This window comes from Porites lutea, chromosome 3, assembly GCF_958299795.1.
Source record: "Porites lutea chromosome 3, jaPorLute2.1, whole genome shotgun sequence".
Lineage (NCBI taxonomy): Eukaryota > Metazoa > Cnidaria > Anthozoa > Scleractinia > Poritidae > Porites > Porites lutea.
In genome coordinates this window covers 49,753,866-49,773,329 of record NC_133203.1, presented here as the reverse complement: position 1 = coordinate 49,773,329, position 19,464 = coordinate 49,753,866, and the positions used below count along the sequence as shown (strand labels likewise).

The 19,464-nt window shown below is 38.6% G+C and overlaps 1 protein-coding gene across 1 annotated transcript in view; it reads left to right on the top strand.

Moving 5' to 3' along the window:
• The first annotated feature begins 8,990 nt into the window (after positions 1 to 8,990).
• The window catches only part of LOC140931353 (uncharacterized), a 17,794-nt gene continuing 7,320 nt past the window's right edge, over positions 8,991 to 19,464 (top strand). The window contains exons 1-2 of the mRNA XM_073381152.1: positions 8,991 to 9,441; positions 18,836 to 19,464. The exon at positions 18,836 to 19,464 is cut by the window's right edge and continues 70 nt beyond it. Of these exons, the coding sequence (XP_073237253.1) occupies positions 9,126 to 9,441; positions 18,836 to 19,464 (945 nt within the window). The 5' untranslated portion in view covers positions 8,991 to 9,125. The remainder of the gene's footprint in view (positions 9,442 to 18,835) is intronic.

Below are 19,464 nucleotides of genomic sequence, written 5' to 3'. Positions count from 1 at the left end.
CGCGCCCTAGACGCTCTCCTGTCTCGCTCTTGAGTTTGTTCTGTATTTCGCCGTTGTGCCTACAGTAGCATTAAAGTAGCAGTTGCTTTACCTGAACCGTGTCATCGATCGACCGACTCTCTCTTTACTGGCGCTGATTAAAAGTTGCACAGGTTATTATTAAACCGAGCTTACCGCATTCACACAGTGCCATGTACAAAATATTGAATTCCCCCTATAGTTGGCTTGGTTGAAGCTGTGTAAATAAATTTTAAGAAGTTGATGACATTGATATTTACCGAACAGGTAAATATTAAAAATACGCGTGTAACTCTGATCGAATTTCGTTGTGTGCTTTACCTTTAGGTCGCTGGCGCAAGGTTAATTCCTCTCCAGTGTGTTTTGGCACCAGAAATCATCAGTTTGGAAGGTTCTCCATGCCATCTAGTGGCAGATTAGCCGCCATAAAGCTGGTTCACCTGTACGGTTACGTGTCCTGTTATACACTTGGGGATGTTAACCATTGGTCTTACTGGGGCTGTGGTTATTCCTACAGTTCGACAAGAGATAAGGTGAACGTAGTTATAACAACTTCATCCAATCGCATTATTCTCCCGCCAAACCAGTTTCTAACTCGAAGTGGCTCTCTTGGAAGTGGAAAATGGCACGAGATTCTTGGATACAATTCGTGGTCCCCAGAGCTTGTCTTGTCAGTTTTCTCCCATCCTCTCTGGGTCTCTTCAGGACAACAGTTACGAGTGTGGTACGGCGAAGATTTGGTAGACTACGCCGAAACCGACAATGGAGGAAGAGTGTGCTGTGATGTTTACGCTCGCTATGTTTGAAGAGATTTACTTCCTTGTTGTAAAGGCATAAATTAAAGGAATACTGAAACTTTTAAAAACATTTGTTAGTCGCATAAGAGGCTGGAACAGCTGTCTTTTGTTTATCTTTCCTCAGTTTAGAAGACCTCATGAATGGACTGTGTTTGACTGTTTGTTTCAGCTTCATGCGAATGAAAATAATAATAATATAAATATCGTAAGGAATCATAAAAGTAAATCTTAATGAACTAACAAGTCTGAATAAATTTAAAAATCGGAGAAGCTGTCTCGCATTATGATTGTATGCTTCTCGTCAAAACACCAGTAATACAAATGGTCGTCACTGTGTATTCGTATAGATATATACAGGTTACAAATAACAAAAAATTTGAACCACTGAGTAGGGTTTCCACAGCTGTTTCCATGGATGCGCTCTTCTTGAAATTGACGTTTTTAAGGAAGGAAAATTTCGGTCTATGCTCAACTAAGATTTGGAGCGATTGGAGCGCATGGAATGAAGGTAATTTTTGTAGCTTTTTCTTCAGGCAGCGTAGGGCAGCCGAGTTTTCCCTTCTCTTCTTCAATCTTCGGTAGGTGAGAAACCAAAACATCAAAACTTGCTAAAATGGCGTTTATAGGGCCAGAAACATTAAGAAAACAACACAGACTTGAGGTATGTACAATTTAATGGCTTATGTGCACCAGTTAACCGTTTTATTGGTCTTAAATTCCTATTCAAATCTGGCTTTCAGTAGGCTATTGTGAGTCTGGGCCCTCTGTAAACCTTCTAGAGTTTGAAATCAGCTGGAAGGCGATAAAATAAGCTAAGTGATTCAGACTGTAACTAAAGTCAGAATTATGAGAGCCCCAGAATGCCGGAAAGCTACCTTTTCGGCAACAATAATCAAAGTCAAAGAAAACTATTTCCGAAAATCTCTTGGTCAAAATCGTTTCCTGAGCGCTCATAAGCCAGTCGTCAATGAGAAGTGCTGACGTATATTTGGAGCTTTGAACTTTTGAGACGAGGGCCGGAGGTAGGTTCCTTAACCAGAATTTTCTTGTTTCTATCCTGATCTTTTATTTCAATGAAATACTTCTAAGGAGGACGAAATAAAAGCGTTCTCAACCTGATTTTCAGTTTTCAATCTTCTGAACTTTTAAAAATATCGAGATAAAATGAAAGAAGTAAAACGCATTTTGATGTTTTTCACGACAGAAGACATACCCTGCTAGCAGAGTCGCAGCGTACATTACGTTATTAATTTTTTTTTTCTGTGATTTGAATTTTCTATATATGGTTATTGAATTTCGCGGAGATTTTTATTCGCGGGTCTTTCCACAGTTGCGAAAAACGCGAAATTAAGTACCAATAAGGCGGTTGAAGAGGTGTGAGATCCTTCCTTGATCTTTTTACGTAGAATTTTCATAACTACACAACTGTAATATAATTTTAACCATTTATACTTAAAAAAAAATAATTTCATTTGCATAGCTCAATAACCATAAAATTAAGGACAACTTTTTCGACTCAGTTTCTATTCGTTCTTGTTTCAGTCTTTTGTTGGGCCGCCCGCCCCGCCGACACAAAGGGCTTGCACTGTAAGTATCCCGGAAGGCTCCATACAATTCCTTATAATTTTGTTATAAGGAATTGTATGGAGCCTTCCAGGAGACTTTTCTTCATTAGCTTAGGCGGGGCGGATTTTGTCACGTATGATCAGCGCGAGGTGTTTTTCCCGACACCCTTCTGTCAGGAAAATGTCATCATATGAAAGCAAACCAGACACGATCGCGTCGGCAGGCCGAAGCCGGCAAAAATAAAAGGCTTTTCTCCTTCCATTTCAGAGGCCAGTTTTGTTTCGATGTGGTCAAAATAAATCAGGTTTGTAGGTAGTAGGTAATAAAATATTGTCTTATTCAGTTCTCAAGGACCTTTAGAAAACGAGATAATTGACTAGAGAAAGAAGCGTGAAAACGCTTTTCTGGAAGAAAATATTTTTTAATTCTCGCAGCAATTTTGCGAAATCGCGAAGCGCAATATATTCAGTTTCTTCCAAAGCCGTCATGATTAAACAGTGTAATGCCATCACAACTAAAAATGAATTTAGTTTGTATCGCAAAAGCCGCGAAAATAGAGATGAAACAAAAAATGGATCGGAAAAATTAATAAAATCACCAAAAAACCGTCTCGCGGGAGCTTTGTCAAACAAACCGTTGGTTTATCAGATTTATTTAACCTAACCTGGAAAAGGAGACGTCTGCACGCAGAATACATTTCATACTACATGTAGTTGTGATTTCGGGAACGGACCTCGGGAGCCTCATTGCCGTAATATCTTCTACATTGCAGAAACTACAGCAGAATCGCCCTGCTCGCGTGCTAACTTTCCGTTCCAATTATAACTATACACTGACTATACAGTACCAGTGAATTGTTTCGAAATTTAAAGGGGCGAAATTTATTTCCATCAGCGCGTAGTTAGCTAGTTAAGCAATAATAATGCACAGCACTGTAAATAACACGGTTCTAGAATATCTGACGCCTTCGCGTTTTGTTCGTCGCTGCATGCGATTTAATCGCTTATAACCTAACAGAAAATGCATGAATACAAACAAGCTCGCTGTTCCATAAATAACCCCGCACTGAATTTTAAAAGAGGAGCCTTTCTTATAACGGAAGAGTGTTGTAGAACAGCTTGTCTCTGAAGGTGCGGCAATAATTTTTTTAAAGGAAAATTAAAAAACCTTAATTTAGATATATGTATCTTTACACAAGGCCTAAATGTAAAGCAGGTTTTTTATTGTTATATTGTTATTATTTTAGTTTTTATCTGGTTATATTTCTATACTTGAATCTAAATATACCTAAGGGAAATACCGTGTATTACCTTACGTTACCTCTGTGATGTGTGTAAATTTGTGTTTTACTATGGTTTTAGACAATACGACTTCTCCTGACTATCAATTGCGCGTCAATACAATGTATCAAGCGCGCGATAAAGAAATTGTTCAAGTGCCACGGTGTAGCACTTTATGACAAAGTTTTAACTGGAAAACTTGTTGCCATCTGATGTACACCTGTATAGTTTATGTTTGTAAGCTCTACCTAAAATAATCACTTGGTTACACTGCACCCATGGGTGTGCCACCTAAAGTGCAGTCTATGTTTGTTAGCTCTACCTAAAGAACCACTGGGTTACACTGCACCCATGGGTGTGCCACCTAAAGTGCAGCCTATGTTTGTTAGCTCTACCTAAAGAATCACTGGGTTACACTGCGCCCATGGGTGTGCCACCTAAAGTGCAGCCTATGTTTGTTAGCTCTACCTAAAGAATCACTGGGTTACACTGCACCCATGGGTGTGCCACCTAAAGTGCAGCCTATGTTTGTTAGCTCTGCCTAAAGAATTACTGGGTTACACTGCACCCATGGGTGTGCCACCTAAAGTGCAGCCTATGTTTGTTAGCTCTGCCTAAAGAATCACTGGGTTACACTGCACCCATGGGTGGGCCACCTAAAGTGCAGCCTATGTTTGTTAGCTCTACCTAAAGAATCACTGCGTTACACTGCGCTCTGTGACTGACGTTTGCCTCGCGCTCTCTTCAGAGACAAAAAAGCTATTGTCTGTTTGGCCAAAAATCAACCTTTGTTACCCCTAAAAATTTGACACCATATTGGGCCCCGAAAGACGTTAAAAGTTCCTCCACAATAGAAGGGTGTTTTGCTAGAGGTTAGAAACGTTTGGCTTACATGAGTTTCAATTTAAGGGTGCAAAAATTTATCAGCATAATTATAGCACACAAAACATTGTCATCAAACTCCTGGCATGTAGCCTGAATAAGCCAAGCAAATGTAAATAAAGCATATAACCAGAAATATTCGTCAAATGGTCTCGTTAAGTAAATTATACTTCAATTTGCGAAAGAAATTTATCTCTTGTATCCGTGTTACGCATCGAAAAAGCGAGGAGTCATCGCATGACATAAGGTAACAGAGGTAATACCCACGGGTTTCACGAATTCCAATTCCACGATTTTTCGCCGAGTAACAAATTTAAAACTTCAATTCTTACCTTACAGTTGTCGGTTCATTTACCTTACATTCGCCAACACTAGTAAACATGGACAAAACGATGAAATGCGGCACTCTTCTTTCAGAAGTAGCAAGCCGCATGAAGTAAAATCCACCGATATGCACTGCATTCTCACCACAAATATAAACATTTGTCGTGGAGAAAATACGACGAGGAGGAAAAAATGCCAGATCTTTGCCTCGGCAATGTATTTCAGCTACCAAGCCGGCGTATCTCCAGAAGGTGGACTCGAAGTGGGACAAACCTTGTGATTTTTTCAGGAGCGCTTTGCGCGCAAGCTAATTTATTCTGGCGCGAAATGAAGATTAAGAAAATGTATCTGAAATCTAATACACGACAAGAAAATTTTCGCACTTTCGAGGAGCGCGACATATTAAATGGGATTAAGTCGGATTAGCTGCCAGCGGAGAAAACATCCCTGCATGGGATTGTACTTCCAGTAAAAAGCCTCTGTGTCCTCTCATTGTTTTATAGGCTGCTGAACCAATTATTATTTTAGGTTATTTTGGATACTGTGCTTTCCTGTCAACGCCTTGCATGAGTGAGCGACGTACTCGCTTATCAGGCGAGATTGAAATCTGCCAAGATTAGGAGCCAAGAAACTAAAATCGAGCAAAACGGATCTTTTGAGATTCAGGCTTGAATGGGAGAAGGCGAATTTTCTGTAATGTCTTAAGGAAAACAGGTGCTTCTTCGTTAAATGCCAACCAAATTCTTCGTCTCTTAAACGGAAGTCTGGGCTTTCCTATTTCATGTACCCCATAGCTATTTGTAAACTTAGCCGCTAAAGTTGATCTAAATCCTGCAAACGTAGAAGCTGAGGACTCTTAGCCTTTATTATAACCCTAATGGGGTGCAGGGAGACTATCTTTGTCGACGAAAGTCCTATTGACTTTCCCATTTTTCTCATATTTTTCAATACAAAGTTTCTTATTTTTCCTATTTTCTCAATCCCGAGTTTCCTATTTTCCTATTTATTTGAGCGACCATTCCGCTGATCTGTTTAGTACCAGTTTGTCAGTGTGTCATGGATAAGGTCTAAGAAGAACGTAACACTCTGCTTAGCTGCGACTGCAAGACCGTTTTCGGAACCAAAATATCCTTTCTCAGTTGCTTAGGTATAGCTGTTAACAAGAGCTCACCAAGAGAGCTAGTGCCGTAAACTAAACTTGTCTGGCATCTAACATACAGACTCCAGCTAGTGATTGGTTCTTTAATTAAACAAGAAGCTGATTGGATGATATACCTGACCTGTGTTGTGAGCGGTCATGTTGAAACGCAGACCATGCAGACTGCAGACTGCAGACTACATAATGTGCAGACCCGGTGCAGACTGTGCAGAATGAGTGTTATTTTTTTTACTTGTAGCTTAATTTTCTACTAAAATTTTTACTATAGTTTCCCGAAGGAGTGAGCACGATGGAGGAAGGTAAGCTGTTTCTTTCTGTAATATTATATTGCCACGATTATATAAATTTTTTTAGGTAGAAGACGCTTTGTCAGGTTAAGTGACTTAAAACCCTTTTCGGCTTCCTACAACGGCTAGGAGGAGACATTTCCTCAATTTCCTTGATTGTTGATGATCTTCTTTGGTTTCACTCTGTAATTCAAACCGGTGACTTGGCCGTCATTTCTTCAAATCTTACAGATAACGATGTCATCATTGTTAGCTCCAAAGATACGGGTAAGACTTTTGTTTATGTTGTTTTTTTATTCGATTCTTAAGAGTGTCCTTCTGAGCGGGTTTTCACTCGGGGATCGACAATTGTATGTTTCCATATGCTGTTAGCAAAGAGTACCTAACGGTTAGTATATGTACCACGAGCTATTAAATACAGAATACAGGCGTTTATGGATACATTAAACTGCTTTAGAACGCGCTTTTGCTAAATACTAGCCAAAAATTATTTTAATAAACAGAGTCCCAGAGTCCCAGAGTAGGCCTGGAAATGCTGGCAAGAGATCCCGCAAGTGAGAGACGCATTCTTTTCACAAAATGGACAGGGCAAGCTTGGCTAGAAGTCTCTCGTCGATGAAAGGATACAATTGTTCGCTCGTTTATCAAATGTGGCAACGACTGGGGAACGAGATAACGAAATTAACATTAGTGGGCTAGACAACTATTCAATTTGTCAATCCAGTGACACTGAGGAATTATGGTTCCATGGCGAAAAGCGATGATGCATGCGGTCCATGACTGAACAATGAACACCACTTTTCACCAGACCAATTGATATGTAAAGTAGAATTTTCATGAATTAAAAATGCTCGTTAGAGTGAGCTACCTCCGTTTACTTCGTTAGTAGGAAATAACAGTAAAGCTGGTTTCATGTTTGGCACTGGCATTTGGTACACTAAAACATATTGCGTCACAAAGGGCCAAAATAGGGAATGTCTCAAATATGGCCGTTACTTTCGGGAATTACTAGAAAGGTCCGAAAATTAGCCTTACTTTCTTGTAGCCGCAACTTTCGAGGGGGGGGGGGGGGGGTGGGGGGAGGGTTGCTACTTTCGGAACTCTACGGTATATTTCAACTCAGCAGTGACGAAATGCTTCAGGATAGCTGGGCTTTCGATGCAGTTTTAACGTCCGTATTCGTAATTCATAGATGGGTATTCAGAGCTATGGTACTGATTCCGGATGCTTTACAATGTAGCTCTGATTAACAAGCCGCCAACCTGACATACGTCGTTTATCATGGGATTGGGGACTGTTGGGGGAAGGGGGTTACACTGCATAATAATTAAAGCATCAACATAAAGAACGAAGGAAATGTAATCGTAGTTTATTGTTTACTTCAAAAGGTAGTAAGTCTTTCATTTGCTTTGGGATCATTTAGTCCCATTTCTGACACGGTAACTTTTGCCCTTAACTGAGTCATCAACGGTATAAAATTTGGCTTAATTCAGGAGCCCATTTATTAACAGAACAAACTTAAGTAGTAAGAGATTATATATACAGTAGTCTTTCGTGTTGGAGATAAAGCATTGCTCACGATGCTGTATGGTCTAACCCGCGGGTGAACTCTCAACGTCTGGCCTCGCGGGAGAGCGTAGCGGGAAACAGGCTGCAAGAAATTTTGAATAAGGAACGTTTTGCCCTCGGGAGGCTATAGGTATTCTTATTATCGGAAATGACAGGAGACAGGGGCAATTAAGCAAGTATGACGTCAATAAAGCGACGAGACACACGAAATCTGCAACCTTGTTGCAGATTTTGTCACAGGCGGCCCAAGCTCAGTGTGTGAGTTTCATATTGCGTAATTTAAAATGGCCGTGAATATTAAGGATTTGTACGGGAATTCAGGTAAAAGATTCAAATCGATAAATACTCGCTAGAATGTTCAATAAAATACAGCTTACCGTATTTAGTTTGCTTGGTTTTGTTTGCTGTGTGGTTATTTTTCCGATCCATTGCGATTTAAGCGATTTCCTTTAACCCCGAGTTTCCACTGTAAGGGAAAGGTCCTTTCTCTTACAGTGACGTTATAACATAACAGAGGGGGGTTAGATAGATAGATAGATAGATAGATAGATAGATAGATAGATAGATAGATAGATAGATAGAAAGATAGATAGCCTTTATTTTAAAACGATGAGTATTAAAGCTACATGAGCTTGTGGGGTCGTTTGCAATTAACTAATTACAAGTAAACTAAAAAAACTAAAAACTAGGGGTATATACAGACAAAACGTTTTAACTAAATTAACGCTTACAAATATGAAATTATGAGCATAAATTTAAGTTTATACAAAGTCATCTTTTCTAAAATTACAAGTGGTTACAAGTGGTTAGAACTAATTTTTTTTTGTTTTGGAGGGGGGGGTACTGTCTAAGTTTTTGCTAGATAACTCTAGTTTTTCAGCTCCCCTCGTCCCCTCACATAGTGCACATTTTCCCCCGGCGCTCTATCATTTTATGAACTAAAAGAAGGCCGGGTTCACGCACTCGTGCGTCTTGTTTTTTTAATATTCAGTGTATTAAGTATATGATTGATAACTCCATGTAAGGTTCTTTTTTTCTTTCCGTGTCTGTCAAATTTATTTCATCTAAATTGTCCCATATTCTGCTCTCCTACGTTAATCGCATTAATAGATACTAGCCTCTATCCTACGCAGACATTCTTAGAATTTCTTCACGCGTTGGGAAGGAATGCATTGTGAGGAGGTCTAGGTCTTTAAGGCGACGGTGTGTCTGAGATATGCTGGTCTGAGTTCTCAATTAGAAGATGGCAGCTACCAAATGGACCAGTTTCAATGCAGAACCCAATGAACATTCTTCTGATCGCATACAGTTGCTTGATTTGCAGTCCTCACCGATGGAAGACCCAGAAGCCAAGCAAACTTACGAAGATGACAACGGACGACTGGGACGACAACAACTGGCACAAAATATTGTGATAGGTCGGCGTATGTTACCCGCCTTAATAGCTGTTCTGGTCTTATCTATCTTGGCAATGGTTGTTACAGTGACCTTAACTGTAACCATGTTGTCTAAAAACGTCCCTTATTCTATGAAAGATGTTTATGGAACCAAAGGAGCAGGTAAAACTAATAATTACTAATTGAACATTCGATAACTTGTCTCTTCTGATACGATGTTCTCGCTAAAACTGACTCGTAGTAGAACTAGACACCAGAAGGTGGATACTGGGCTACCATAAAACCTAGACTAGACAGAAATTATGTATTTTATGAAAACGAGAAGTTTACCACAACAGACAGCTGACAGCGTAAGAAGGAAGAAGTAACCCTGCTAAACCCATTCCCATGCCGGACACCACCCGACCCACGGGTCTCATTAACCTGTTTGAACTGAAACGATAAATAAATGAAAATGATAATTGATGGTCGATACAAAGCAAGCTAGGTGGGTGTACCGTGTGGCACGAAATTTTTGCGGTTGTTTATTTTTGCGGATTGGGCATTTTTTCTGTATCGCGGAAACTAATTTTTGCGACTAGGTGTTATGAAGCAAGAGTGTAGCATGATTGTGAGATGGCGTGATTTTACTCCTTTTAGACTTTGTTAGGCACGGACCATTAGAAAAGTTATGGGGGGGGGGGGGGGAGGGGAATTTTCGAGCCGCGGGAATTTTTTTTTGTTATCAAATTCCTTGTATGAATTTTTTTTAGCCCATAGCATGAATATTTTTTAGGGTTAATTGGCGTGCACGAATTTTTTTTTCATTTCATTTTCCCTTGCGCGAATATTTTTTTTTGTACTTCGCCCGCCCCCAATAAGTTTTCTAATGGTCCGTCCCTTATTAATAGTTTCCCTCGTCTGTCAGATTTTACTGATTGCGGGGTTAAACATTCGAAGTATTCAATTAAATTAACAACATAACTGAGCGAAAGAGAACTTGCTGACAGATCGGATTAAAAACCAAAGCTTATAGATTCAACAACAACACCAAATGCTTTATTTGCACGACCATAAAGGAACTACAGTATTGCAAAAGCTATTAGTCTAAATTTAAGTACTAATTCAACTAATTAGTACGTGCAAAACATTAGAAAACGTTACAGTTCTCATTCATTCATTCATTGATAAACACACATAAAGTACCCTGACAAAGCTATAAATATAAAGATTGGACTTGAGGACATTGAGCAAAAAGATGAAATGAAATTACTTGGAGTATTGATAGACAGTGATTTAAATTTTAGTAAACATATTGCTCAAGTATGTAGGAAGGCTAGTCAACAAATAGGAGTACTATCTCGTCTGAAAAATTTAGTACCTGTTCCAGCAAAACTCACACTATTCAAATCGGCCATCCTCCCACACCTCACGTATTGGCACTTTGCCAGGGCTTCGGATAAACGTAAATTAGAAAGGATACAGGAAAGGGCTCTACGCGTAATTTATCTGGACAAAATTTCATCTTATGAAGACCTTTTAAAAAGGGCTAATCTAGATACATTAAATGGAAGAAGGTTGAAGGACATACTATTTCTGATGTACAAGGTTAAGCACCAAATGGTGCCAGGTTACTTTGAAAACATTGTCAAAAGAAATGATTTAAAGCCATATAGCCTCCGAAACTCAGACTTTATCCTTCCAAGATACAATACTGTAAAGTATGGAAGGCACTCCATCAGATACTTGGGCCCATTGTAACAGTTATGGTCCGAGTTGGCCAGCTCTGAGAGAAATGCACCAACTCTGAAAGACTTCAAACGAATGATAAACTGTAGAGATATCTCCGCATTGGACGACAGTAGCTGTGCCTCTTGCTATTTATGTAATACCTAATATGATATGTAAATTTTTATGACAAATGTTTTTAAATTTTATATGATTAATTTGATATAAATTGTACATATTTTTTAGGAATTTTAGATTCTTAAGTCTTAATTATGATAATTTTACTTTATTTTAATTAGCTTTGTTTTAGTGTCCCCAATTAGTACTGTAATGTACTAGAATTTTATGACACTTAAATAAAGGTTTCATCATCATCATCATCATCATGTTATCAATTTGGTTCTTAATTCAAAGCATTGCGAGATAAATGAAACTAATTGACAGTTAATTAAGTAATCAGAAGAATTCATTTTAAGTATCGTGTGAAAGTGATTTGAAGTCAGGTATTTTAGTTTCTATTTTGGAGAAAAATATGTCTCTGAACTGAGAATAAGCCTCATAATCTAGCGAGAAATGATTTTCATCTTCAATTTTGTTCACCCTTGTACAAAAGGAACATATCCTTTCATTGCGAGGGATTTTCTCGTATCTACCTGTTTCAATTCTAAGTTGATGACTACTTATTCTAAATTTAACTAATGCTTTTCTCGAAGGGTTTTTTCTTGTTAAAACTAGGTACGGCGAGGGGCTATAGTCGTCTTTGATTGTACAATAAAAACTGAGTTTTTGTGATTGTTGAAGGGTCTGATTCCAGTAAGATACGTGTTTATTTTTCATTATGCCGATATACCGATTAACTATTGAGTCACTCAATGAATTACAGGAAAAGTCATAGTTTAGATCGTAGTAGTCAACCATGTTCATGAGATTAGAGTAAAAGCTAGTTTTTCCGTTAAGGTGAAGGTCAATTGAAATTTGTAAGGCCTGTTTAACTATAGAATCTTCATCTTTACCTATCAGATAGTATAAGTAATTTAGAATTTTTTTTATTTATATCAATGATCATGGGGAATTTACCGAGTTCATCTCTACAGGGAGTGTTGGATGCCTTGTTATGTACTTGTAAATAACGTTTACAGAATTGCAAATGGGTCTTTTCAGTTGCAGAGCTGTCCCAGGACTTAAAATCTGATTTAACAAAAGCACCCCAAACTTCACTGTTGTAGGTTAGAATTGGTGAAATCATCGAGTCAAAAATTTTACACGCAAGTGAGGGCTTAAGACCATTCAAATCCCAGTGTGCCGCCTTAGGCTGAAGAGCGCGTGAAGAGCTTTTGGTCGGAGGTGTTCAAGCGCAAGTGTAAAATTTCCCGAAGATGTGATGCGAGTTCCTAAGTAAGTATAGTTTTGGACAACGTCGATTACTTCATTGCCTATGCGGAAGTTATGTTCACATTTTCGTGTGCATCGTTGAAAAATCATTATTTTGGTTTCTTAGGATTTATTCTAAGCATCCATGAGTTACAATATGAAGATAGTACGTTAAGGCAGTTTTGTAGTCCACGTTTGGATCGCGATAATATTATCAAGTCATCGGCGTAAAGGAGAGAGTTGAGTCTGGTGCCATTTGGTAACACGAAAGGGTCTGACAAAACATTGTCAAATGAGAACGCTAGATCGTTAAGGTATAAGTTAAAGAGCAGAGAGCTTAAAATGCAGCCATGCCGCACTCCTCTTGCGTATTGAAAAGATCGCGTTTTGTTATTTCCAATCCTGGCACAGCAGGTAGACTTCGAATATAGACTCTTAATTAGACTATAAAACTATCCTTGGACATTGATTTTAGATAACTTATAGAGAAGCCCATCATGCCAAACCGAATTAAAGGCTTTCCTAAAGTCAACAAAACACGCATATATTTTCTCCTTGTGACAATGGGCATATTTGTCTATTTATAAAGTTCGAAGTGTGAGGACATGATCTGCTGTTCTAGTACTAGAAAACCAATTTGAGACTTGTGAAGTATATTATTTAAGTCAACGTGCTTTAGAAGTCTCTGATTGAGAATAGAGCAAAACAGCTTTCCAATACAACTAGAAATACAAATGGCCGCTTTTATGCTAGAGACGTTAAAGTCGTCAAGACGCATTTAACGTCTGAGACGTTAAAGTCGTCTGTTAAGTGCGTCGTTCGGACGCACTTAACAGAAGACGTTAAAGTCGTCTGCCTTATTTACCGTTTTTATACTAAACGTTAAAGTCGTCTTGAGACGACTTTAACGTCTCAGACGACTTTAATGCCTCTAACATAAAAACGGCCAATTCCATGGTAGTTTAATGGATCGCTTTTAGTACCACATTTAAAAATTGGTGTAATGAGGCCATCACACCACATCTGGGGCATAGTTCCTAAGTCGAGGACCGTGTTAAATAGTTTTAGATAAACAGGCATTAATTCGTTTAGGCTAGATTTGATCATTTCGTTTTTGATTTTGTCTGAAAAAGAAGATATGTTGTTTTTCAGTTTTCCAACTGCAGTGCGAATTTCACTTTCAGTGATGAGGTAATCCAAGGAGTGAGATGGTGTTGTAATATCCTTTGCATTCTACAACTCATCAATAATTGTCTCCTGCTGTTCATTAAGGGGTTCATTCGAGTGCAGAGATTGAAAGTGGGACATCCATTTTTCTTTCAGAAATTGGAGGGGTGTAGATTTCCTTCATAGTGTCGTCCATTGACTTCAAACAGTTCCAAAAGCCCTTATTGTTCGAATTTTCGACCGTATTTTCAAGTTCACAGATCTTATTGCTATAGTATTCGTTTCTCTTATGTTTCAAAAGGTTTTTACATTGCTTTAAGACGTTGTGATACTCTTCCCTGAGGGTACTGTTGAGAGGATCTCTGTGTTTTTGATTAGAAAGTTTCCGCAGTTCATGTCTTTTATAGCGGCATTCTTTGTCGAACCATTTTTTGTTCGAAGATATTTTGCAACGTCGCTTTTTTGCTGTTTTGATTTTCAAACAACGTTTTGCGGTTGAAATAAAAATATTTTCTACTGCATCAAATTTCATGTCAACATTTCTCGTGATTGTTGTAGTATTCATAAAATCGTGAATCATTCTGTCTTCAGACTGTAATGTAGCTCTAAACTTTTGTGACGAATTGTATACCGTTTTGTTTCTGAATGGAAGAGGCGAGCTGTAATTGAACAGACACTATTTCTTAGTGCTGTATTTTTGTGTACTAAATTTTATTCAGAGTATATTTAATACTCTGGAGTAAATTTTTGCGGGAAAAATGTTTTCGTTAATTTTGTGGGCGGAAATTATTTTTGCGGATCGCTGGAAAAATTGCAAAAATCGTAAAAATTAGAACCCGCAAAAATTTCGTGCCACACGGTATCTCTAGTTTATCTGAACTTTTTTGTTTTGTTAACAGCTTGTCTCTATATTTGAGGAAACCAATAAAAAAAATCGTCCAGTTCGTAGGAGAAAAGCTTCAGCGCATCTCAAATTTTCTTTAATCGCGTACAATATTTGAGCTGTAGTTAGGGCGGCGCACAGAGTTAAATTGTCTAAACTAAACCAAACTGGTTCGACATGGACAGAGTTTTTAAGCGAAGAAAACGTTTTTTTTTAGTTTGTTATTAGTAGTATTTTTATACACTGTGAACCGACCGGATAAAAATGAACTCATTCAGTTTTTTGAACTATCATAGAAGGGACGTCTGTACACGGGCTAGCGTGTGCATAAGATAAGAGTGTTCATTCCGGAGGTCATATATGGCTCCAGGAATGGGCTACTGATGGCGCTTTTTATCATGAGGCGCACTCCACATAATGACCTGTATGGGGAGGCTCCGCGTGAAAGGGGTACCTTTTTTAGGCTTCAGGTATACAAAAGAGTAGAGATTTCACTAGCTGAAGTATATGAAAAGGTAGGAAGATGGGTCATTTCGGTCAGTAAAGAGGCCCAAAAGGACTAGGCTCACGATCACATTGTTGATTGGTTGCTCGATTGGTTTACTGCGCAGCTAAGTATTGTCATGTTACTCCTTTGCTAAGAGAACTCCACTGGCTACCAGTGCGCTTGCGCGTAGATTTTAAGATTCTCCTTGTTACATTTAAGATTCTTCACGGTGTTGCGCCTAGCTATCTTAAGGATCTTGTCTCTGTCTTACCGGACTCACGTTACCAACCACGCCGTAACAATATAATGGTATATTGTTAGAAAGGCCTCGGCTAAGAACGACGAAGACTTTGGGATATCGCGCGTTATCGATGGCTGCCCCCTTTTTATGGAACAGTCTTCCTCTGCCAATAAGACAGGAAACATCAATCGACTCTTTTAAACGCTCTGTTAAAACATATCTAGTTAAGAAGGCTTTTAGTTAGATTATTTATTTATTTATTTATTTTACTGGTTTTTAATTTTGTTATTAATAATATTGTAATGCACTTTTGAGTATTTTTATAGAAAAAGCGCAATATAAGTATTAAATATTATTATTATTATTATTATTGATCTTTCCTAGCAAGAAAACATACTTTTCATAGCAAGATCTTATATCTTCTTTCACCTTTACTGTTACCTCGGAATCGTTTTAAACATATTTCCGGTCAATTGATTTGTTTTATACGTATTGAAATGACAACAGCTTCTGTAACAGCCTTTGTGATTTGAGCATTTTTATAAGTTAACTGCAGATTTCAGGAAAACACAACCCGGGATACTACAGACTTTCAGACTTTCAGAACATAAAAATCCCAGCCAGCAATCATGTTTGACGGTTTTTTGCCAGCCAGCACGGTTAAAAAACAAAAATTACGCAATCCCAGCCAGAGTGAAAAGGAATTCGGTGTTTACCAGCCAGCGGTAGCAGAAGCAAGTTATGAGCCAGCCAGCAAAGTTTCTTTTAACACATTGCCAAGAAGAACATGTAAGTCAGTAGGCAAGATCTGTTTTACGTCAAATTTACATAATATAAAAGAAAAGCGAATTAAACCTGTTTCACCCTTTTATCTAGTTGTCGGTTTTTTTTGAGATACAGGGAAAAGATCAGTGTATTGCTTAATATATATTATTCCCTATCCCTAAGTATTACATAACAATAACATAACAACTAAAGACATTCAGCGGTACTTACAGTTTTAAAATTTGGACTTGAGGAGTAGTCTTGAGTTTTTGCCAGGTAAACGATAAAAAGGAAGATCCCGAAATTTGTCCATAACACAATATATAACACGTAAAAAAAGTGATCACCGCAAAGCCTTAAGACCAATGCATATTTTCCAACGATTATTGACTGAGGCGAAATAAAGTTTAAGAATAAACAACGTAATAAGTAAGCTCGAAATCTCCGTGTGGTCTCCTCTGCAAAATCACCCCAAATTCAGTGTAGACACATGCTTATCGCCAGCGTTGTATGCCGTGCTACTGTTACCCCTCAAAAAGTTTACACCAGAAATTATAGAAAGTTTCGAGTAAACAGGCTTTCCGTCGGAAACTTCTAACCGCTACGGCTGAAAACCACGAACCCACAAAGTAAGGTAACGTTTGCGGTCTTTATCTCGAGTTTCAACGTGGTAGGGGGAATGGTTTCCTCTTTCGTAATTTACGTAAACGTCTGATGATGATGATGATGATGATGATACCTTTATTAAAGTGTCAAAACTGTAATAGCGGTGAATAACCACTAAGTGGGGACACTAAAATAAACACAACAAGAATAAATCAATTAATAAAAAAATTAAAATTAAGAAAAACTATGTACAGTATAAGCAATTGAGAAATTCGAGAGAACTATATACAATATGTACAAATGTATTCATTATCTTATAAAAAATAAGAAATAAAAGATTAAGAAGTGCAAAGAGAGCAGCTAGAGCAGTTATTGTCATCTAATAGCGTGCTAAGATCTACTTTTCTTATGTTATATTTGAAGGAGGACAACGTGGAAGCTTTTTTCACGTTACTAGGAACAGAACTCCATACCTTTGGGCCCATATACCTGAGCGAGTGCTTTCCAAAGGAGACTGTACATGTGTTGAATCTGGGTATAGTGAAGTCGTGATTGCGCAGTTCATAATTAATTGCAGGCTGTTCAAAGAGAGTGCTAATGTATGTTGGGCACATGTTGTTTTTAACTTTATACATGACCTATGTCCTGTAGTCGCCGGTTGTGTAGAGTAGATAGCCCAGCCATAGATAGTAATTGACCACAGGACGAATGTTTATCACAATATATAGCCCTAAGTGCTCTTTCCTGGATACGCTCTAGTCGTCTAGAATCGCTGGCACGGCAAAAATGCCATATAAGATGACAGTAGGTTAAATACGGGAGAACAGCTGCCTTATATAACTGTAACTTAGTTTGTGTGGGTATAAGGTTCCTGAGCCTCATGAGAACGCCTACCCGCTGGGCGCTCTTCTTAGAGATACTACTTATATGTTCATCAAAACGAAGATTGTTATCAATACAGACACCTAATAGCTTGAGACATTCAGTGGATCTGACTTCGTGATTGTCAATCATAATACTATCCATAAACTTCCTTCCGCAACCAAGTGCCATTGTCTGGTACTTGTCCAAATTTCCCTTTAGTAAATTAGCTCTGTACCATGAAGATGCTGACTCAGCGCAAACAGCAAGATCATCATGCACATCAGAGAGGGTGCTGCGAACGACATAAAACTGGTGGTCATCTGCATACATATTCATGTTCGCATCAACAGTATAAGTCAAATCGTTTTGGAAGATGTCTAGATGAGAGGTCCAAATGCAGAACCCTGTGGGCATCCCCTGGTCTCCCTCTGCCACTCGCTCACTACAGATCCTAGCTTGACCCTGTTATAACGGTCTGTGAAGTAGGAGCCCATCAATCGAAGACTTCTTTCCTCAACATCATAAGCTTTAAGTTTTGCAAGTGTAAGTGGATGGTAAAGTGAATCGAAGGCTTTGCTCATGTCCGTGGAGAGAACACCCACAACGTTATGCTCATCCAGAGCGAATTTCCAATTTTCAGTCAAAGACAAGAGAGCTGTCTCACAGCTATTGTTTTTTCTGTAAGCTGTTAGTTTGTCGCACAGTTTGTTATTAAAACCATAACTGAGTTGCTTGCTGAGTAATTGTTCAAAGAGTTTGTTTACAGTAACTTGTACAGTTATGGGTCTGTAGTTTCCCTTTTCATGGGGATCTTCCTTCTTAAAAACGGGTGTCCATTCACCCCTTTTCCATCCCGAGGGCCACTCTCCGAGGGTTATACATGAATTAAATAGTGACGCCAATGGATTTGTTAGCTCAGTAGCTCCAAGCTTGAGCGCCATGGGAGGGATGCCGTCCATGTTTTCAAATATGCTGTGGCAACAGTTTACTTTTTTAAAAAGCCAGACTGATAACGTGTTCTTGTAGTAACTTTCTCCGCACTAGTAAGAGCTTGTCATCCTGAGTTAGAGTATTTTTGCTAGTTAACTGGATACTTCAGGTATACACTACCCAGGATACTACAGCGTTGATTAGAGCATTTTTGTGAGTTAACTGTAGATTTTGCGTGACCCTGTCAAGGATATGATATCACGAGACATCATTGTAATGTCCTGTTTTAGGGGCTCAGGAAGATCTATTTAGGACATTCAACTCTTTTTCAAATTCTAACCTCAGATTTCAATCAACAACGGCCCCACTAACAGAGGAGGGTCTCCCTGTTGTTCGTCATATCGTGTTTCTACTTTAGCAAATCCAAAAAGTGTTACATCTTCTACCATATTTTTTCTTGTGAACAGGAGCTAATATTTAAAAATTCAATTTTAAACTAATCAACTAATTTATTCTCATTTATTATTTGATGAAGTGAAAAAGCAGCTGACCGAGTTAGAACAAGAAATAAGGGCTACGAAAGTAAATGAAACTGGAGAACCCAGAGTATTTGATGAGGCGATAAAACGGATGACCGCGGAGTTAAAACAAGAGATAAGGTCTGCGAAAGTAAATGAAACTGGAGAACACAGAGTGTTTGATGAGATGATACAACGGATGGCCGCGGAGTTAAAACAAGAAATAAGGTCTACGAAAGTAAATGAAACTGGAGAACACAGAGTGTTTGATGAGATGATACAACGGATGGCCGCGGAGTTAAAACAAGAAATAAGGTCTGCGAAAGTAAATGAAACTGTAGAACACAGAGTGTTTGATGAGATGATACAACGGATGGCCGCGGAGTTTAAACAAGAAATAAGGTCTACGAAAGTAAATGAAACTGGAGAACACAGAGTGTCTGATGAGATGATACAACGGATAGCCGCGGAGTTAAAACAAGAAATAAGGTCTACGAAAGTAAATGAAACTGGAGAACACAGAGTGTTTGATGAGATGATACAACGGATGGCCGCGGAGTTAAAACAAGAAATAAGGTCTACGAAAGTAAATGAAACTGGAGAACATAGAGTGTTTGATGAGGTGAAACAACAGCTGACCGCGTTA